This window comes from Tubulanus polymorphus, chromosome 4 (genome assembly GCF_964204645.1).
Source record: "Tubulanus polymorphus chromosome 4, tnTubPoly1.2, whole genome shotgun sequence".
NCBI lineage: Eukaryota > Metazoa > Nemertea > Palaeonemertea > Tubulaniformes > Tubulanidae > Tubulanus > Tubulanus polymorphus.
The window spans coordinates 9,007,798-9,031,481 of record NC_134028.1 but is presented as its reverse complement, the minus strand read 5'-3'; the positions used below and the strand labels follow the sequence as shown (position 1 = coordinate 9,031,481).

The 23,684-nt window shown below is 36.8% G+C and overlaps 3 protein-coding genes across 3 annotated transcripts in view; 2 read left to right on the top strand and 1 right to left on the bottom strand.

Moving 5' to 3' along the window:
• Positions 1–84: 84 nt before the first annotated feature.
• LOC141903741 (5-phosphohydroxy-L-lysine phospho-lyase-like) overlaps positions 85–23,684 on the bottom strand; it is a 33,293-nt gene continuing 9,693 nt past the window's right edge. Inside the window, exons 9-12 of the mRNA XM_074792013.1 lie at positions 9,263–9,375; positions 8,715–8,869; positions 7,452–7,541; positions 85–5,452 (exon numbers count right to left, since the gene is read on the bottom strand). Of these exons, the coding sequence (XP_074648114.1) occupies positions 5,128–5,452; positions 7,452–7,541; positions 8,715–8,869; positions 9,263–9,375 (683 nt within the window). The 3' untranslated portion in view covers positions 85–5,127. The remainder of the gene's footprint in view (positions 5,453–7,451; positions 7,542–8,714; positions 8,870–9,262; positions 9,376–23,684) is intronic.
• On the top strand, positions 10,018–18,490 carry LOC141904628 (antileukoproteinase-like). The gene is made up of 5 exons (XM_074793250.1): positions 10,018–10,039; positions 14,038–14,068; positions 14,379–14,531; positions 16,374–16,526; positions 18,307–18,490. Exons 1-5 carry the CDS (start codon positions 10,019–10,021, stop codon positions 18,459–18,461), a joined length of 513 nt encoding a protein of 170 aa, XP_074649351.1. The 5' UTR covers position 10,018; the 3' UTR covers positions 18,462–18,490.
• On the top strand, positions 19,217–22,810 carry LOC141903742 (uncharacterized). Its single transcript, XM_074792014.1, has 3 exons — positions 19,217–19,266; positions 20,505–20,544; positions 22,435–22,810. The coding sequence occupies exons 1-3, from the start codon at positions 19,237–19,239 to the stop codon at positions 22,764–22,766; spliced, it is 402 nt and encodes a 133-aa protein (XP_074648115.1). The 5' UTR covers positions 19,217–19,236; the 3' UTR covers positions 22,767–22,810.

Sequence of the window (23,684 nt, the reverse complement as noted above, 5' to 3'; positions counted from 1 at the left end):
ATTTCCCACTTTTATGAGGGTCCAAGATCCAAACACCAAACGAGCCTGACTGTTAAAAACAAAGCTGAAAACTTTTTTCCACAAATATATTTAATCAACAATATAATAACGCGTGTACATGGAGATAGATACAGTTTTTGTATTATCAAGAATTTCAATAAATAGAATACTTCACAGGCCTAACCGGTCCGGTATATCGATCAACTTTCAAGTAATTCGGTGAAAACATGAAGTCTCAAAGTTTGGCATAAAATTTCAACATTAGGCTGTTATAATTTGACATAATATTTATATAATACACCCCACCGAAACCAAAATTGTGTATTTATGTGTTATTTTTCCATTTCTTTTCATGCCATAGTCTTGAATAAAAAATTGTAAAATTCCAATACACAGAAAATCACTGTCGAACATCTGGCTTACGTGGTTTAGGTAAATTATGTTTCCAATCAAATTCGATGAAGTCGACTCCTATGATTTTAGACAGGTACATATTTCACTACTACACAAATGGTAGCAATAACGAGCATCCATCATGGGAAACAAATAGTGAAATAAAATACAGAAAACGTGGAAACAAATTCCCCTAAAATACGCAAGACATCGTGACCACAATTCATTCATTCATCTTTGCGCATATAACATATCAAATAGATCTATTACATTTTCTCAGCATTCTTTCAATGCCTCATTGTTTTAAGACAAAATTTTGCTTATAATTTTCCAGGGTTTTCAAGTTTGTTTTTTGAGCAATGATATTTTGGGGCATCAACTTCCCGTTACTTACTATCAGGGCCTATATAATTTCATACTCGCCCATCAGGGATTCGAAAATCGAGACTCACCATGGTACGAAACCCTGCCACACTAACAGCGAGTGCTCAGCTTAGATGATGTCATTATTAGCTAATCAGATATCCCGTTTTATTTCAGCCCGGGTCCTTCCATTTATAGTTCTTCCGTAAAATTTGCCTCAGCGATCATACAACGAGCAATCTGATTGGTGCCGCAAGTTTTTGTGTGGCAAACCTGTGCACTCGTTCCAGTGCGGCAGGATTTTGAGCCGTGGCTGAGTCCAGCGATCAGGTTTCGAATCCCTACCAAGGGAGGATGATACAATTTCATATGTACAATATATTTTACAAATAATCTTAACAACATTTCAACTAGTAACATGATAATTTGAATATATTACGTAAATGATGGACCAATAGTTCTTTCAATATACCGGTATGCAAATGAGGTACCAGTACCTGATAATTTTCATATGTAAATGAGGTACTTATTGTCAACCTGAGCAAAGCCACTATTTCAATAACAATGATTACGACATGCATGAAACATTTATATCAATATATAATGTGTGTAACAGAATTTCACAGTTATAATGCAAAGTGCCCCCGAGGTTTTCTGCAACTTCTCGCTCACGATCCACCAGCTTACAATGAGCTGTTGTCTCTCCTTGCGAACTACTTACCACTTTTTCATTGTCGAGGCTTCAGGCACGTTCAGCACACCTCGACCCAGACATTAACCAGTAGTCAAGTATATTGTTACTTTCATAAAGTGTATCAAGACTGCATTGAAATAGCGAATGTCTAAGGAGAGCTGCAGAAACCTATCATAGATTGTAATCAACCCCCCCCCATACTGATAAGTGGGCAAACTGGGAGGCCAGTAATGCTTCCATCAAACCCTACACGTCATGATCTGACAAGTAAATAGCAGATATAGTGGAACCTCATAATATCGTTCTCGGATTTTAACGACTTATCGGTTTAAAAACCTAGGATTTTGTCCCAAATTGGAAAATTTCAATCATTTCATACTGGATATAATGAACTATCGGTTATGACGAACATATTTTTGGTCCCCCGAAATTCGTTGTAACAAAGTGTTCCGCTGTAATATCATACACGTATTTGCCTGTCTTTAGCTGTACTCATATCGTTTGAAATCAATATTTACTTCGGTTGAACAAACTTTACAGCTTCGTGTTACTATTCAAATAACAGCTGTACAAGTTCAATAATCGTTGAACTCATCCCATTTTTTGGACCTGTTTAGGGTTGATATAGCCCCAAGACTGATTTTACACCTTTCGAACTTGACCAATATAAACTGAATTGCGTCTGAATACTTTTTCTGGTACATTATTTCAATCAAATAACAGTTGATAAATATTTCAGTTGGGACATTTGTAAATTCATCAATTCATCAGCGAACTTCCTGATTCAAATCCACTTCAATGGCTGGGGGTAAGATTTCCAAATACCCGGTAAATATTTGTCTTAAATTAGTCTCGATATAGTTGAATGAACACCCTATACATATATTATCGAGGGCCCCTTAGATACAACTTTACAGTAAATGTATACTTAAAAGATTCGTTAGAAAAGCAAGTCCTGACAATACTAAAAATCCTACAATTATACCTTCACATAAAAAAGTTTATTAAAAATCACTAGAAATGCTTCATTATTACTACCCTTCTTCAAACTGCAATGGTCCAAATAAACATAGAATAAATCTAGAAATACTTGAATCATTGAACATAGTTAGGGTATAGGGATTTAACGGGGATCCCAGAAGGCCCTCAGCAATCGCGGAAATTTCAGATGTTACAAAAAACTAAGGTGTAGAAAATTGAATAAGTCAGTATCACGAAAAAGCACCCATGTAGTGGGTGCCTGAGAGCCGCAGGCGCGAGCGGAGGGAAGCTCGAGGGGGGTGTCCTCCCCTCGATGCTCGAGAATTTTAGATTGTTTCCATCCAAGAGAGTGGTTTTCCATGAAGATAGCGTATTTTTGCAGCTGCATTATCGGCATGTCAGACCATGGGGCCGCCACCTTGATTCTCGCGTTAGTCTCTTCAGTCAGAAAATGAGATGGTTCGAAATCCCATCAACATTGAATGAGAACACTAGGGGCCGACTCTCACGACTTATCGCATCTGGATATCAATCCGGATAATGTGGTAAATTCCGTGAAATAGAGTGTAAATGGAAGAATAGTGGAGAACAACTGTGCTAACATCTAATGGACTGGTTGCCTTTCAAATTCTGAGTCTAGACTGGTTGCCTGTCTAAACGCACGTGTATCTTAACCGTACAGCGCCACTACCTGCTTTCACATCACCTCGCCTTCTATATCAACTATTGAATTTTTGAATGTTAATGTTAGAACAACGATCGCGCTAATCATAGCGGCACCAAGTGAGCATCGTCATTCTCACCCTACCCCCCCTTAATTTTTACATCAAATTTACGTCGATCTCGGAGACTACAAAATCACGAGCAAAACAGCTGATTTCCGCTGATCCGCGGAACTCTGGGATCCCTGGATTTAAGTACTAATGTACTGATGATGTATTCAGAAAAGGTTTGCAAGGTAAAGATAAAGGTTAGTAAACAAAGCAGTCTGACTAACTCGAAATCAAAGCTGATTGAACTATGTTTTTTCATAAGGTTGGTGCTTGGAAAAATTAATTTCAGAACCAGTGGAATCAAAATTATGTCCGGTTTCTGTTGGACTACCCAGGTTTCCATCAAAAACATTCATGGCATGATGAGCAGTATATCGTCTCTTGTCAAGTTCATTTCCAATGAACTTCGAACTGGACTCCGAAACCCATATTTTATCACGGCACCCACCAAATATACAATGCTTTTATTATTCTACTCGGATATCGGTATAGTTTCCATAAATGATTGATTCATTTAAGAGAAAAGTTCATTCAGATTTAATTGAAATGTACAAGAAATCAAACGCGGACGACCAACTACCTGCTAGCGATCTCTGGCTGTCCTCGCCTACCATAGGCGGAATCCTCGACAGTAGCGCTGCGGGTACTCCATTAATTTGGACATACCATTCTAGATTAAAGAAGGTCGGTAATTAGCATCTGAAATATTTCTAGTAATTTCTAATAAACTTCTTCAATTGATAGTTGTGGGATTTTACATCTTGTAGCTCCATCACAGCTATTGTAATTCAGCAATTAAATCCTGAAATCATTCCAATACAGGCATCCATCAATCAATCTACCACCTGGACACCTTCCAAGGGCCAGAAAACATCATCGCCATTGTTCCAATTATTGATTGTCAAGGCTTCACTACGGTCAGAACCTCACCCCAGAGGTTTGCAATGTAACTAACCGAAGTACTAGTACATATTTTACGAATGCCATGAGATTGGTTATCTTACTACCAACCATTCAACCAGTGCGATGCTTGTAATACCCTTCCCCCTGGCCAATGAAATAATCTAACAAAATAGATAGGGATCATTAATTCTACAAAAACGGGGAAGGCTATGTTTTAGAACCCCCCCTATGGAACAGGGGGGGTTGTTCATACACGTTGCATGTTAATATATGAAGGTAGCGAGGACATTAAGGGTCCTGGTGGGGAACCCTGGTGTATAATTTAGGCCAGGGCTAGGATACATTTCAAAATCCAATATAGCCACCAGGTTGCCTTCTTGAATGCAAATATGACCATGATTAATAGATCTAAATACGGATATCAGACACATAAATTGAAATGGTACCACAGACTTTCTATGTAATTGAACACTCTCCTACATAAACTGCAGTTTGTAGAATGGGAAGAGTGCATTTAAAAGATCCAATATTATCATGTTGAAGGTGAATAACACAAAAAACGACAGGGTTCTTAAGCGAAAAACCATACAAACACTCTATTTGAACAACAGCACTCTGCAGAATGGGAACAGTGAATCTTAAGCATCAAATATGGCTGCCAGTCCGCCATTTTGATTGCAAATTACTCAATATCAGTAGAGTTCATCAGCTTAATACCAAACCATATACCTCTCCTTCAAAAACTGATTCCTATAGGATGGAAAATAGTATTCAGAACGACGCACGCAACCACAATACCCCTTGCGTGCTACGACCGAGGGGTAAACTTGAGTGTCAAGTCTTCATACCAAAAGGGTGCTCTAGAAATTGTTGAAATTTAACTTTAGGGTAAAGACATTGGAAAAGAACTACTTCAATGCTAAAGAGTCATAATATTATACTGACAACTGTAGAACTGGGGCCAGGACAGCAGATAAATACCAACACAAAATTGGCGCATTGAGGTCTGTTTACATGTTATCAATCTAAATCTTCGTATCGCGGCCGTTTACAATCCGGTGTATACTCATCGTCGTCGCTGCAGCTTCCCATTTTATCGTCGGAATTATTTATCATTCCTGAGAGAACGTTAACTGGAATGTGGTCGAATTCTCGTCTCGAGTCGGAGGCCGCGCCGCCGCCGCCGCGTGACGACGACTGCTGCAACTCGATTTCGCCGAGACAACGATCGAATGTTTGTATGAGACGACGCGCGTTATCGCACGTAAAACACATCGGCGGACTGATCGTTATGACGTTCTTATCCGGCCCTGAATTATTCACGATTATACAAGCGTCTTTCATCCTGAAAATTTACACACAAAAGGTATTGTCATCTGAAGATTATACGTAATGTACATTGTAAGGGCTGAAAAGTTGGTTTCAGTTAATTGGCAGAAAATTGACTTGGCGACAATTAACCCTTTCAATACCACATAGTGTCTCCGCTGCTGTACCGGAGGGAATCTAGGGGTTTATAGAGGTATATTTGAGGCTTCATAGAATAGTAACCAAGGTATCTAACACAGAAAAATTATATAGCATGTTGTTGATAACTTTTGGGCCAACGCAGTAGACATAAATAATTTGGATATAAGTGAACGTGAGGTCAAGGTCACATACTCCAAGATAGCCGCCATGAAAAAAATTCACGAAAAAGTTTCAGATAAACTGCTCTGTCTCCCAGGAAAATGCACTGATCTATTCAATTTCAACTGAAATTGTATGCCATATATCCTTACTTAATGTAGTAAAAAATTCAAAGCAATAGAACAACTAAAAAATTTATTTCTCCACTCATTTACCCACTTTTCTACTGATATGACGGAAGGCCGGATGTAAGGGGTTTCATTGGGTTGTAATTTCAGGCCTCAGAATATTGTTACCTGTGTTACATGTATTTGACACTGATATATTATATACCATGGTGTGGATAACCTTTGGGCTTACAAATAAGACAAACAATTTGGATATATGTGACCTTGAGGATGGACAGTTTCAGGTTCTTCATTATTGTTATTGGTATCCGTTGCCATGACAACCGGATCAACAGGGTCTAGAAAAATTGTCACTGATTTCGTTTTCATCATCAAAATCATTGCCGGCACTAAACCTATTTTCTGACGAGGTCTCATCATCTGAACTACTGCTGTCATATTCGTTGTTACTCTCAATTTGTTCACTACCAAATTCAAGTCACCAGCGTCATTGTCATCAGCATCATATATGAGCTGCTGTACCATTTCATCCAGCCAAATTGTTTTTTTCTGGCTGATTTTATGCAGATGGCAGCACTGGCTGATACTGATAGATATGCCCTTCTAGAAGAAGGGTTAAGCGATACTGTATCACATACGGTACGGATATGCTAGCTTGCCAATTTGTACCGTATGCCTTACGGTAGTGGTATTGTAAGGGTTAACAACAATTAGGAACTTTTGAGCAACTGGCTCCTACAATTAATCAAAGCTTCATTAACCTCAATACAAAAGCTTCATGCGCTGAATTTTTGTATCAACATTATATAAAATTGAGGTTTACTTTATACCGGTACTCGGGTCTGAGTGACTAATAGTGAACCCCTTACTTGGAAGATTGTCGCCAGTGGCTTACTAGATCTAGCATTTGTGCTTTCTAAAAGGTGTACCGCAATGACATAACCCATCTGGCACTTTAAGGGTTAGCATTAGCAAGGTTCATACAGGATTTCAGTACACACGGTTTGGCCTACTAGTGGCTTATTCAGAACGGTACCAAAGTATTAGGCTTAGCAAGCCCTGAAGGTTATTCCAAACTGAAAGCTCAAAGCGAGTAAAGTATGCTACAGTGGGGTTTTTTAATCGTTTCCAATTCCCATTTTTAGTTATCGCCTGATATTAGTAAGGAATGATTATCAAATATATATATAACTGCGTGGCAATATTTTTAAGTGGTGTTTACTCAGTTTTCAATCGATAAGGTATATTTCAATCCAATTCAGGTTCCAGACGGCCAGTAATGCGATATCCATCATGTTTTTGTTTTATCAAATTTGAATATTCGAATAACAGTCTGGCCTAATAGCATTCAGAGTCTTTAGAACCTGAAGCAAACATTTGGTGAATATCTATGAGCAGAATACTAATTCTAAAGATTTTTCAAGTTGAAAACTCTTGATCAAACATGGCCCAGTAAGAGATCGGGAATTCATATTGACCAATTATCAAATCCATATCATTCTATTAATGCGTCTGATCATCGATGCTCTCTGTAAACGAAACTGGAAATTTCGGTTAACGGTAAAATTTTTCCAAGTGTCTACTTACTTGTAGGTTAAAAGTTCAGCAACTTCAGAAGAAGGTTTTCTGCTCATTTTATCAGTGACAATTTCCAAGCCAATCATCAGTCCAATCCCTCTATTAAACAAATAAACAAACCGGTATTCGAAACTAGTAATCATAGTTTTGGCATTGTGACCATTTCTGATCTTTCACCAATAGTACTTAATACTTATCATACTTGTGTTTAACATCATGTCCATCCATTCCGCCAGGGCATTAGGCTTTTTTTCATTAAAAGTATACCCCCCTTTGGGGTCCCTTTTTGTCCTTTTTCTTTACTACGCTTTACAGTGTAGAAGTACTTTCTGTAACTTTTCTTTTATGTAATAGTGATGACTGTATTTCTGTATTGTATCTCTTTAGTGAAGAAATAAACTTATTATATATTATATATTATATAGTTAAGTTCGATGTCGGGCTTTCGTAAATACCGGTACTATGGACTTAGTGACATTCAATTAAGACAATTTTTAGGTTGCGCAAAGCACATTTCACTTGATACTGATGGGAATGCCAAACCCGCAATGAAGAACCATAAAACCAAAAATATCTTTTATCAGAACCCCTGATCTTTCCAGTTTTTAGCTTTTATTGCAAAAATATCTACATATGTATGCTTGACTGGCCAATGAACTTTGAAAAAAGTTTATTATGGGGTGAGAAATCTAAGTTGACAATTAGTGAATTGGAAAAAGAAGTTATCAGGGCAGACTCAACGTATGACAGGGAATTTCAGTAATATGAATGGTTTTAGTTTAGATGGGTATGTTAAACCATAACACTTAATCATCTAAATCAGCAGCTACCTGCTGATTTATAGCAGTTTAGCTTCAACTAAGTTGGTTGACAGGTTATTGTGGGCAAATCTTTATTTCCGAGAGAGAGCTTGAATTGAATTCAAATTAAAGTTTAAGATTCGGAACTCATAATATGGATCTATTGAATAGCAAAACATAGCACAATTCTTTCATCTATATTTCGAGATGCAAATCTACCAATTCAATTCAATTTCTATCCTTAGCCCTCTATACAAATTGAAAATGTATCCATATTTTTATCACTGAGTCCAAAACTTGGATACAAATTCAATCCCATTAGATAACAATACACTTAAATCAGAGAATAGAAACATCTTTATATGATTTGAGCTTTAATATCTAATTCAATCAGTCTGGTATTTCATCTTTCCAATTCAAATGTGCCATTATTTCCATCTATGAAATACATGTAATGAATCATTTGATTTACCTTACATGTCCTAACATCGGGTGTTGAGGCATAATAGCTCGGAATCCATCCAGCAAACACTTGCCGACATTTTTGGCTGCACTCATCAACTTTTCATCCCTTATCACGTCTAAAACAGCCAAACCTACAGAACATACCACCGGATTTCCACCATGCTGTAACAACAAAAAACATTTACTCTTTTTTTGGCATGAAAAAATGCAGTGAAAAAAATCAATACATTGTAACATCATAGAAAGAGAAATAAGAATCAAATATAGCTGCAAAGCAGCGATAACAGGTTGTTTACGAAACTGGGCCAACTTGTTAAATGAAGGGAGATATTGCATCATTTAGATTCTAAGCTTATGTAATGACAGGTACCATTAATATTATTATTGATCCTTGCAAAATTACCGGTTGTAAGAGGTTGTTGGAGATGCCTATAGACATAGTGCTCATATTTCAAAAAAGCAGACTATTGTGGACTTCTCTCAAATGCTCATCAAAGAAGACTAATTCTTTAACAATGAAATCTGGGTCCAGTTAAATAAAATATCATTACTTACAGAACTGGAAAATTGTGTTAAACAGTCAGCTATTTCTTTTGTTGTTATGACAACAGCCATTGGTTGTCCATTACCAAGCGGTTTACCAACAACTACTATATCAGGAACAACATCTGAAAATATATAGAATAAACTATGTTACTCTCCTTACATTAAATTTATCGCATATCGGGCTCCCATCAATATTTGTTGATTTCATAGTTTTTCACAAATCTATTCTAATTCTCATTTACTTTATGATATCAGAAGACCGGTATTTAAAATGCAACCCTCCTAATACCCATGTTGTTTAAAGAGGTCTCATGTTGAACATTTGATCTAAATCAAAGAAAAGCTGTGATCACATGAAGAGCGTGTTTATGGATTAAAATTTTCGAAGGGGAACAGATAAATAATCTTTTTTTCTCATTTTTCATGTTACTTTGACTGTAGTTGTGGAAGGAACGGATACTTCAGGTCGACTTTTTCCTACGATTCATGCTAAACGGATTTTAATCGACTACTGAACATTATCAAACCATTTTACTCAAAACAAAAAGATACCAGTAGTCGTTATCTCAAAGCAAATCAAACGTATCAAAGAATAGCAAATATTCATTCTATAAACACTGCATATTGTAATCGAAACCATGTCAGATGTATTTACTCAAGTGAAAATGAAAAAATGTGAAAAATTGAGTCGAGTGTCAGCTGCAACTTTACTACTTAAAATTAAATTTGATGGATGGGGAATCTAACTTTGGAAGAACCACCAACATGAGAACTTCATTATTTGTGGTAAGTTCATTACACATATTCATTGACATCTTACATAGGCCTATACAGTTGTTTAAGGTAATTCCCAAATTAACATATTAGATAATGGACCATAGGTCCAGTGGTTAGGATTCATAGCATTCAAGCATTTCAATGCAAGTGCTGTATGTTTAGTTTCTCCCTAAAATTGCATTGTGAAACCGAAAAATAGGCCTTAATGAGAGGACACAATACTGAATAAAAATGAAACGAAATTCAATTTTCAATCGGCCAGCCAATTGGTTTACCAATATCTTGTAAAACAATTATTTGGTCTGTTGAGTTGTAGTTCATTGTTAAAATAAAATAGGAGTGACGATTACAACAGGGGTAATTAACGGCAGATTCGTAATCAAATATGTCAAAGTACATTAGATAACAACACCAAACATGCATCCGTCATCGAGAATTTCAGAGTTTGAGAGCAATATATCAGGCCGATCGGCTTCAAGTGCAAATTTGACAAACAAGCCATCCAGTACCACACAACATGATTCCGGATGTGTCACTTTGCAATACCGTTCTCCGATACAAGGGGAAACATTATGCAAAAGGGCACATGTATTGTAAACAAGGTCGAAGGCTAATTATTTACAATAGGGGCCCAAAATATCCTCATAGTGAATGAAAATGAATCATTTTTAGATCAACTATAGCGATTTTAGATCAACTATATTGATTTTAGAGCATAAAGGCCAGCAATAATTCCCCGCTTTCTGAAATAGGGCCTTTGCAACAAAACAGAGGGGGCAGGGACAAAAGCTTTTATCGTATTTTCAATGTAGTGTAATCCTTACTGAAATTTCGGCAATACAAACTTGCCCTTTTATAGGATTTTAGGCAATTTCCCCTTTTTGAAAAATTGACAATTAAATCATGCCCCTAAGGGCATTTTAAGCATTTCTTTAGGATTTTTGGCAATTAATTCTACCCTTAACAGGATTCTATGTGGACGTAAAAACTGTTACAATAATGTTTATCCACATTACTACTATGTGTTTAAGGGGTTCAATGTGCACTACCTCATCAATAATGACATAACAATTACAATTTTGAATTCTTTTGTTTATTTAGTAATTAAATACCTTTTACACATCTCAATTGTATTTTAAGTTTGACAACTGGTTGCCAGTCAATTCAATGCAATTTTTTTGATATATTTCAAAATGACTTTATCGGTCCTTAATATTACATAATTTTATGTTGTGTTATCTACTGGTAACAATGTGTTATATTTCAAGGCGTCAATAACCTTTCTAGTTAGTTTTCTTGATTAAAAGTTTTCTTGTTTAAACTGTTTTTGGCATTGATTGTAGGCCCCTATTGAAATCCACGATTAATAAAATTTAAACACGCCATTAAAAAGATATTTCAAACACACTAAGCTAGCGATTGTGCTCTGGCTCAAGTAAATGTACGAAACACCGGCTAGTGCAGAATTATCATATTTCATGACAATACTAGGCATACCAGACGGTTTTCCCAGTCTCTTTGGACTGTATGCAGGTGGTATCTTTTTTACAATACATTAGTGTTAAGCAACTTCATTGGAAAACATTGCATCATCCGTTCCAAACTTTTGGCCTGATTTCTGCATCAATTTTACTTGCTTCGCGATAAAAAAAACTAGAGGACCAAAGGTCCAGTGCTCTCGAGCTCCTGTTTTATTAACACAGTACAATTTTGAGTTTTTAAGTAACACAGGAAGTAGCATATGCTTTAAATTATTTTTCCTCTCAAAGATTGATTTATACTGAACAAAGCTTAAATTATTTTGATATTTTCTTGTTGAATAAAATCAAATTGGATTTGTTCTTAAGCACATGGCTAATTAGCATATCACAACATCCACGCCTACAGCAGCGACTTGAGAAAACGCTATTTTACCAAACCCTTACAAAATTGTCAAAGATAAATTTTTTGTTGTGCATTTGAAAAGTCCTTTCAAGATTTTACAAAAATTCAAAATTGAAATGCTTATTTTAGTCGTAAAACGAACCCGGAAGTAAAATAGTGTACTATATTAAGACGATGATACCGCGACCGCCAGGCTCACGTGAACAACTGCTGCTTGGCTCTGATTGGTTCTTTAAACTTATTTTTTCCACGAGGACTTAATTTCTGTCAAATTGGCCTCGTGATTATGGTATTTAGCTGTATTAATCAGTATAAGGACTCAATCAAGTATTCACAATGTTATTTCTCTGGAAACGATTTCGCTGTTTTCGTACCTCTAAGTGATGTAGAGACACGAATGCATAAACAACTCACTAATCGAAAAATCGTTTTATCGTGACAATTCATTTATTCATAATACATCTAAATCACTCCGGAATCATAAGTGCCAAAATGTATATTATAGCCTTAAAATTATGGAACTTTTTGCTCAGCGCGCTGCATACACATGTGTGCTTCGCACAACAGGCAACATACACAACCGATTTCCAGGCATCTCCTTCCTCGAGAGCTAAAAACAGCCCCAACCGCTAAATTTTCCACGAAATTTACCGTACACCTTGGCAGAATGCCATGCAGCTCTCGATAACATAGGTAAACCAAAAACTGATCGTCCACACTTAACTGTGGTGGCTGATTCAGGCATATAAAAAATGAATAAATGAAGAAATATGACACTCTATCTCCACCAATTTTGTTTTCATTGTTTTAACGCTAGATTAAAACCAGTTTTTCGTGTTAATGCAACACTACAATTCTATACTCAGTGTTGTCACATGTTAGTAGTGACTTACAGTTAAACCATATGGATGGTGTTCCTTAAAAAAATTCAAGCGACGAAAACAGCGCAGCTGAATTTGCTGAAATTTTCAACTTGACAAAAATGTATCGAATTCCTATCATGCACTTTAACTGAACAGGTTGTAAATTCATATTGCAATAATCAGTTCCCATAACGCTAAGAAAAACACTTAAATAGTTATAATAGACCACGACTGAACGGGACTTACAGCTAAATTCAGTTAGTTCCAACAAAAACATAACATTTGACACCAGACGATGATTTCTAGGGTGAGATCGAAACGTCGTATCTTATATTTATTTTAGATTGAATAAATAAATTCTTGTTTTTAAATTCTTTTAATCTGTAAATAGTGGGTTTTGGTGTTCTTAAAAACATAAGTTGATTGTTTCGGCAGTATGATCGTGAAGAAGCGCAAACACGACATACCACTCATAGAAGCAATGCCCATCCAAAGACAGGATTGCCGCCAACAAGCTGCATCCATACCAGTAACTGAAGTTTAATTCATCATACCAAATATTGGTCCAGCCGTGCGGTACTTTCTATATGCAAATTAGTAACCACTATTCTAAGGAGCTATGACTACTAGGTGTTTAGGAAGGATAACCATTGTACTGATCTGCACATTCATTCAAAGTTGTCAGTTTTTTGACGCCTCATAAAACGTTACCATTATGAGACCAAATGGCATGTGTATTAGGTGACAATTCAATTCTTTATTGATCCTCATTCCATATAAAATTCCGGGATAAAATTCCCTAATTCAATAAAGTAACAAATTTTAAAATAAGAAAATACAAGACACAAGACACACGCGTAATTCATACAAGAACAAGTTATTTTAAATGACTGTCTACTTCAACCCAGAGTCAAGAGGATATCGAGTGACAGCCAAACCGGCCGACCGGGCCGGCTGGCTAGGCCACACAATATGCTCCAAAGTCATGATGAAGCAGACATCAGAAGATTTCTTTCCTCAACCATGGAGGCAATGAAGTTGCAGACCAGCTTACAAGCAAAGTGAATGAAGTCAGTCACAAGAGTTATCAATTATTGACAATTTTCAATAACAGAATGAAACCACTACTACTGGAGTTGAAGACCTTGTATCACCTAACCAATCGCCAAATCTTATAATTCCCCACTAGCTTATCCCCAAAATTCTACATTTTTTTCGCAGGCGTCAAATAATTTATTAAAATCAATTTTCTTTTTTCAGCTTGTTTTGGCTGTAAGCTTGTGTTTAGTAGGTCAGTATCAATTCATCATAATGATTTATTTGCTCAAGCCGGATCCTATCTCACGTAAGCGATATGCGAATTCAATAAAACGATCATCCACTAATAGTGTCAGAAAAATATCTAAATATACATATGATTTTGTTGAATATTTGAGTTCATAGGATCCGACTTGAGCATAGTCTGCAGTATTCAGGGCACTGTTTGTTGCAAACATTTCTTGGTGAATAATCTGAAATAACACCACCCTGCATCTGATAAGAAGTACATTATCTAGAAGAACGTATTCTAATATTGTGCATTATTTATTATTACCTATTAGTTTCTGAAAGAGCTGGTACATGCCCAAGATTACTGAAAATAGCTAAATGTGTCAAGCCACCAACACCCAAATGTCAAGAGGACACAGACTGCGCCGAACCACAAAAATGCTGTCAAAATATATGTGGTATCAAAGGAATTTGTAAAAATCCTGGTGAGTCTTTTTTATTCCCATCTTTAAAACCCTTCAGTGCTAACTGATTAATACCCAATAGCACTGGAGATGATTTGAAATTTTGAAAAATTTTACCCTAGTGTCTTGAATGACAGGAATACCAGTATAGTTTGCTACACTGCAGCGCGGTGTATCCTTAGTTACTAATATTTCACTTGATGAGAATATTCGTAGAGTAGCCGCGTTAACCAGGTTTAAAATAAGTAACGAGACGAGTAGTGCTGTTTAGGTTAACTATTTATTTGACGCACAAGCTTTCGCTTCTAATGAATAGAAGCTTCATCAGGTGAATGAGTAACCAGGTTTAAAATAAGTAACGAGACAAGTAGTGCTGTTTAGGTTAACTATTTATTTGACGCACAAGCTTTCGCTTCTAATGAATAGAAGCTTCATCAGGTGAATGAGTGATGAAGCTTCTATTCAAATAAATAGTTAACCTATACAGTACTACTCGTCTCGTTACTTATAATATTTCACTATGTTTGACAGCTGGTGCTATCTTTCAATAGTGAAAAGAACTAATTTCTAATAACATCAATACACCGCAGTGTGGTGTACTAGTCAAATTCATAACCGATTTATACACCGCACAGAATTACAAGCAGACAGCAATTAAAGGGTTAATAGTGATACAAAGTGCTTGATGTGAGCGAAATGAGTTTGTCACCATACATTGATGAACGTGAGCATCAATTCACACGACTATGACTGCCAATATATCTCAAGTTCTGTTAGTGGCTTCTTATGTTAAAAACAGAAGCTAAAAACAATCAAAAACTTGAGACACTTATGACTAAACTATGGTTGTCTGCCTGGCTGGGTGTAGCCATGGACATATAATGGATTATTATCATACATCCATTATAAACTTAACAATAAATGGCTTGCTAAGTTCACACTGGTGCCGAACGGGCTAGATCCTGTTTGGCACGGACCATGTGCAAGACAGATTTTAGCACGAGACAAAAGATTGCATTCGAATTGCAACTGGTTCCGCAAGTGCCTCACTTTGATTTAAGCATTGTTTAGTATCAAGTGAATGGTTTGGCTGTGAGCACGCTCACTAATGAGGCACAGGCCAAATTTGTGTCGAGTCTGATCAGCGCCAATTTGGTCCAAGTGAAATAATCTCCGTGTGATCGCGGCTTAAGGCGCATACAAAAGCCGCGTTCACACGACAACTAGTAAGACCGGTCTAAATGGGTCTGTACCTGGCCCTAGTCCAAATTTAGACTGGACCAGATTTTATTGAACGTTCACATGGCATTTTGACAGGCGATGATAGAAATCGCTTGACACCGGTCTCACAAGATGTCAACATCTGCTAAATAATTAACTAGGCCTGGATGAAGTCTTACTTCCAGATCCCAAGTAGAGCAAGACATTCTTCACTTGACCAATTCGATCCTCTGTCGCGTTTAGACATTTTTGACAATTCGATTTTATTCTATCAGGCTACAATTCAGTGTCGTTTAAAAACGATTCAAAACACGGAAGTGAAACGGAAGATGATTGCTACGTGCGAATACGAACTGTCTAAACTAGACCGGTCTAATTTGGAACGGTACTGTTGCCCGTGTGAACGCTTCAATAGAACGATCATCCATTAATAGTGTCAGAAAAATATCTAAATATACATATGATTTGGTTAGATATTTGAGTTCATAGGATCTGACTTGAGCATAGTACGCAGTATTCAGGGCACTGTATGTTGCAAACTGTTCTTGGTGAATAATCTGAAATAACACTACCCTGCATCTGATAAGAAGTACATTATCTAGAACGTATTCTAATATTGTGCATTATTTTATTACCTTTTAGTTTCTGAAAGAGCTGGTACATGCCCAAGATTACTGATGATAGCTAAATGTGTCAAGCCACCAACACCCGAATGTCAAGAGGACACAGACTGCGCCGAACCACAAAAATGCTGTCAAAATATTTGTGGTATCAAAGGAGTTTGCAAAAATCCTGGTGAGTTGTTTTTATTCCCATCTTTAAAACCCTTCTGAGTGCTGACCGATTAATACCCAATAGCGCTGAGATTATTTAAAATTTTGAAAAATTCTACCCTAGTGTGTTGAATGACAGGAATACCACTATAGTTTGCTTATCCGCAGCGCCGTGTATCCTTAGTTACTAATATTTCACTATGTTTGACAGGTGCTGCTATCTTTCAAAAGTGAAAAGAACTAATTACTTATAACATCAATACACCGCAGTGTGGTGTACTAGCAAAGTTTATAACTGATTTATACACCGCACAGAATTACAAGCAGATAGGAATTGAAGGGTTAATAGTGATATTAAGTGCTTGATGTGAGCGAAATATGTTAGTCACCATACAATGCTGAACGTGAGCATCAATTCTCATGACTACGACTGCCAATATATCTCAAGTTCTGTTGGTGGCTTCTTATGTTAAAAACAGAAGCTAAAAACAATTAAAAACTTGAGACACTTATGACTAAACTATGGTTGTCTGCCTGGCTGGGAGTTGCTATGGACATATAATGGATTATTATCATACATCCATTATAAACTTAACAATAAATGGCTTGCTAAGTTCACACCTGGTGCCAAACAGGCTAGATCCTGTTTGGCACGGACCATGTGCAAGACAGATTTTAGCACCATACAAACGATTGCATTTGAATTGCAACTGATTCCGCAAGTGCCTCACTTTGCTTTAAGCATTGTTTAGTATCAAGTGAATGGTTTGGCTGTGAGCACGCTCTCTAATGAGGCACGGGCCAAATTTGTGTCGAGTCTGATCAGCGCCAATTTGGTCCAAGTGAAATAATCTCCGTGTGATCGCGGCTTAAGGCACATAGAAACGACAACTAGTAAGACCGGTCTAAATGGGTCTGTACCTGGTCCAGTCCAAATTTAGACTGGACCAGATTTTATTGAACGTTCACATGGCATTTTGACAGGCGATGATAGAAATCGCTTGACACCGGTCCCACAAGATGTCACCATCTGCTAAATAATTAACTAGGCCTGGATGAAGTCTTACTTCCAGATTCCACGTAGAGCAAGACATTCTTCACTTGACCAATTCGATCCTCTGTCGCATTTAGACATTTTTGACAATTCGATTTTATTCTATCATGCTACAATTCAATGTCGTTTAAACACGATTCAAAACACGGAAGTGAAACGGATGATGATTGCTACGTGCGAATACGAACTGTCTAAACTAGACCGGTCTAATTTGGAATGGTATTGTTGCCCGTGTGAATGCTTGGACCGGAACAAATTTACACCGGTCTAAATTTTGCCGTGTGAATGCGCCTTAAGTCTACTTTCTGTGACATCTCTCCCAATCACATGTCACTCTATCCTATAATAAAGATTAGATATACACCATTGCTGATGATCACACCGCAGTTGATCTATACGCCCATTAGTGACCACACTTGGCCAACTACGTAAAATTTGTTGTAGATTCCCACTAACACGCAAGAGCTAATTTTGTCCAGTGCATCACCTCCAACGACTCCATTCAGTGAAAAAATACATACTGATTCATGTGAATGTAATTTCATAAGCGATTTGATCAATCTTTAATTCAAATCATGCTAGATGTGGCAATGTTAGTCTCCCCAATTATATATCAAGTTTTAGCAGATTAGTGTTAAAACAACCATATGATAATAATAATGGAGGGATAACAATAGGGTTTTCTGCCGAATGGTATAAAAACCAGAAAACTCTATGATACAATACATTAATTTTCTGATTTTTTCAGCTGAAAAACCAGGAGTATGTGCTCGAAGACCTATAGCGAAGTGCGTCACCATACCAGAACCCCAATGTACGAATGACTTTGAGTGTCAGAAGAAACAGAAATGCTGTAATAATGTCTGTGGCCGTAAAGGTATCTGTGAAGAACCAGTGATGTAAACTAACAACATTGTTCAAATTATGTAGAGTTCAAGCTAATTAAATCTATAATTGAAATCAGTTAATTTTCAGTGTCTTATCTCTAAAAATTCTGGAATCATACATCAAAATAAAGTCGCTCTGAAAACTCACTATTGGTATCATTATTGGTCATGAGCATCTTACATGGCAACAGAGGATGGATGTAAACTAACATTTTGAAACTCAAACCAATCGTTAACATCGTATCTATTTCCGCAATGAAATTCTGCGAGTCTAGAACCTTAACAAAATTTTTTTCTACGTGTGGGCATCGACTTAAAAGCCTATTGTAACTAGGATTCTTATCGAGAGAAATCCCACAATAAATTCAGCCTAAAATGAGAAGTTCGATATCAAAATGATTATATTTCGAGCAACGATTCGGCTAAATGCTATCACCCATCATCAAGGCGTACTGAGAATCAAATGACTGATGATGGCTAATAGCATTTAGCCGAAACGTTGCTCGAAATATAGTCATTTTAATACAGAACTTTTTATTTTTGGCTGAATTTACTGTGGGATTTCTCTCGTTATCATCAAACACGGATATTGCGTATCTTCTCGTCTCATAGGATTCTTATCAATTATAGGACGAAACATCTGTCGCGCAATGTTGGAATCGTTCGATAAGAATGTCTTTATTTTCTATATTTTAACAATGGAAATTGAAAAAAAAAACAACAAAGAAATCTGAATATAAAATTGACTATCACATACATATGGCACGTAGCTTCAACACAGACTTACTGCGATGCATAACATGAAAACCATTTGCCTTTCGGTGAGAATCTTATTTTTGTCTTATTTGTTTTAACAAGCTTCGCTCTCAGCTAAACTTTAAAGCCTGAACTACATGAGAACAGTTATCTCAGGTATAAGTAAACCTTAGACTATTTAGTTTATGTGTCCGTCTACACAACGACCATCCACGCTGGTTTATCTTTAATTTCAACTGACTGCATCCGTAAGTTAGTGTTTTTAATTTCATTTTGGAAAATTATGATCGGCCTATCATAAATGAAAAAAATTTTGAGTAAAATTGAGTAAATATTGAGTAAAGCACTTGGGCGTACTCTTTCATGACCTCCGAGGTCTCCATCCGAAATCTGGTTGGCTCCACACAAAATCCGAATCACACCACCTCGACAGAAACGAGGTTTTGGACTATCCAAAAGGTCACATGACCAATAATAGAGTATGATTGGAGGAAAACAGATTCTCGATCTGATAAAAGAGTACACCCCATGTTCGGTTTATTCATGATGAAGAACTGAAATTACACCTTCAAATAATATGAATCTCTTAGGTGAAGGTATTGAATGTAAACAACACCAGCGAAGGCATCTATCTTTAAGTAAGGAGTTTGTACACTAAACAATAACAAATAAAACAGAACCTATCATCTATTAAGTAATGGTTTGAGACTAGTTTTCTGGAGAATATCACACCCCACTACACTGCTGTGGCTTAAAATTCTCAAGACAAGATGATATCTGGTTTAATAGTCTCCAAAACTAGACTCCGTGTAGATTCTTGCCCCGAGACTAAGTCCCTAAGCTCCAGGTTTAACAGTCTCATATGACACTCTCATTTTCAACGTGTTGAGTCAAATTTAAACCGAGAACTAAGTACTGTGGGGGGGTCGTTTCGAATTCTATGCCACCTGAAAACAAAAGCTGCACCAATCTATTCATTTTAAATGACAACTCGAGACCTTTCTTTTTTCAATAATTTTATAACGATTAATGCTTACTCGATTTTATGTCAAAATGTTTTTATCAAGTAGTTGGTACGTTTATATTGAATTTCATGTTTTTTTGTATTATGTACACCGCACTTCTCTTTTGTGAAAGAAAACTACACAGATAATACGAGTAATCTTGTTCCTGAAAAATAGCTCGATCAATCGACATATCCTTCATTAATCTAGGAAACCTCTGAATTTTTGCGGGAACATTTTGAAGGAAGAAAAAGATATATGACTGCCATTTTTGCATGTATTTTGGGATTTATTTCCAGGTAGTTCTGGCTGTCAGCCTTTATTCAACCAATATTGTGGGTAAGCTCTTTTTCCAAAATGGTGATCGAAAAAGCAATTTCTTAACCATAGTACCAATTAACACAAAAGAACTACGAGGTACAGGCAGCCTACTATGACATGTGTGAGCATTCCGTGAGGAACCGTCACGTTCTGAAGTGGTTACTAAATTCACGTCGATCTTCAAATAATGTCAATCTTGCATCAATTTGATGACTTGCTTGATCATATCTAGATTTGGGAGCCTAAAAATCCAGAACAAATTCTATTGAAAATAAGCATATATTCACTAAATAATAATCGAGTGCTACAATATCGCTGGCTTTCTGGCGAATAGTCAGATATGCAATTCTTGTTGAAAATGAGCTGACTATACCATCAAATCTTTTCTGTTTTTTTTTTCTGGACATTTTGTATGGATCAATCTGCTAATTACTTGAATACTCAGGATAATCAATTATTTATTGTCGCTGATTATGGTTTTTCCTCATTTTTTCTTTTTGACAAAACATTGACTATCCATAAGTATCCATATATGGGCATATACATCTATCGATTATGGAGAATGAATTAGATTATTACACACCGAACCATCAAATATGCGTCGAATATGGGAAATCAATTACATGATTTTTTCGGTGAACTGTTGAATATGCGTTGAATATGATCACTCCATCTCAAAAGTTTTTTCGGGACCCCGTCGAATATGGTGACATCTTTATTTCAGTTCAAAAAAATCAGTTATTTTGGCATTTGCTTGTTTAATGCCCTAATCAGCTTACTGTAACATTTCCAAGATAAATGAACCCGGTATTGCAAACGAGCGCATCAAAAAAATTCACGAATTCAAATTCATTTTCCTCAGTTTCAATGAAAGTGCATATCTATTGGTTTATCAGAAAGCCAGCAATATGTATATTGTTAATGACTTTTTAGCTCAATCCATTTCATGTACTGGGTATTTGTCAACTCAAGTGAAGCGATGACTTATATAATAGTGACCTAAGCAAGTTTGACTGTATTTTCTAGCACTCCAGTTTATTGTACTACCTATCAGTAACTAGACTTGAATTTTGATATCAATTCTATACCTGGTACTAGAGTAATACCCTTGGAAACCACGGGTGATTTCCTCTGGCCCAGAACTTCAAACTGTTCAATTTATTTGCAATGGAATTAAGTCGGGCCATTTAAAAGCTATGTGTCCATGCCCGTGGAGACCCTATGAGCTTTGATGACCTGTACCTGTGGAGACTGGGAACTATCGGAGGTAAAGTCTTGCGCTTTACTTACTGGGCCATTATGACTGCATAAAGATATTGTACTGTAGAATTGTTTTGATGCAGTAAGAGTCTATAATCAGAATTCCTGCTTACTGATTGGCTGAAAATTTGTCTGCCTCCATTTGGCCCCCCTATAAATATTTTCACACCCATTTATACCCATTGCATTAGTTTATACAATGATTGACTACCACACAAAATTTCAAGGCCCAATTCTTCTCCATGGCGACGTTATTTGGTAAATAGTTTTGTATTAATAATGTATAATGACAACTCAACATTTCAGATGTGTTCCATCTCTGAATGCTCTATGGCTAAATTTCAAAACAATCAAATGGAATGAGCATCTGTTATGAATGCCGATGCTTAAAATGAAAATTACAAAATCCTTCTTTTTCCATCATGAATTTAGTCCTTCAGTTCATAGTGAATTTCAACTTTTGGTAAAGTCTAAAGATTATTCCAAATTCGAGCTTCCCGGACTGCTTTCAAATGGCAGTAGCCATAAATACTCAATTTTACCGACTTCCTCACCTAACATTCCACACGACGTCCTCACTTATCATTCCAAATGTCGAATTTGTCAGAATGTCAGAGATAGAAAGATATGTATTTACATCTTTTATAGACGCCACAAGTCGACCAGGTACGTGTGAGGTATTTCAGTATCTTGCACCGTGCGCTTCACCCCCATTCGACCCGAACGAATGCGCGCAAGACAGCGATTGTCCGCTACCGGAAAAATGCTGTTCAACAGTTTGCGGATTCATGACGTGTCAGGATCGCACCCATACAGTACCGGCGCAAAGAGCCGGACAATGTCCAGTCAGCAACGTTGTCACTATCTGCACTGTCTTAGAAGGGGATCCACAGTGTTCTGAGGATAATGATTGTCCGAGTGTTCAAAAATGTTGCGGTTTCGGATGTCAGGGTGATCAGAAATGCGTAGATCCTTGTTAAATCAGACGAGAATGTCTTCACCAACTGTTTACTGCGTATCATAACCAAACAATAACATGCAGTTACACATGTATATTGAAAAGAAAAAATAAAACGTTGATTCTTTCATTCAATCTGGTTTCTTGACCAGAACAAGGTAAAGATTTGGTATCCGAGAACAATTTTAAGGTTTTTTCAAGGTTTTTATGGTGAACTAACATTCGATTATAAAGTAAAATGATCCGAAACTAGCCTACCCCCATTAGGCGGCACACTATCCCGCACATAACAGGGTATGTACAGCTAACCGATGAAAGATCGCAGAGAAATGCCTGAAATTTTCAGGCGATGTACAAATTATATGAAATCCAAAAACTACATCAATCAGTTAGATGACGAATCAATGACGATAATTTAATACAATTGAATTCATACTACCGAAGTACAGTCCAAAATTTGGACCAGACCTGGTTCGCTCTTTTAGGTCGGTCCTATATGTAATATCCTATCATGAAACGGCTATAAACCACAGACAGCTCACCCGAATCTACACAGTACAATCGTGTTTTTTAAGTAACACAGACAAGGAGATAGCAAGAACCAATAACCCGAATATATTCTTTTGCTTATTAGCATATCAACGTCATCTATGCCCTAGCACCGATTTTAGAAAATGCTTTTTTCCCTGACCCATGCACAATTGTCAAGGATGAATTTCCTTGCAAATAACACTTCCTCGCCAAAACGGCATGAACTAGAGATTTCACAGAGATGGAACTTGAAGTAGAATTGTCTATCCATAAACACTAAGCAGTGTATAACGGTATTAAGATACCGCAAGTTCACATGAACACCTGCTGATTTTTGCAGCTAAGCCGATCATTGAGACTTTGCTCTCAGATTGGTTTTTACAAACCGATATTTTTGTGTTCAGATTTT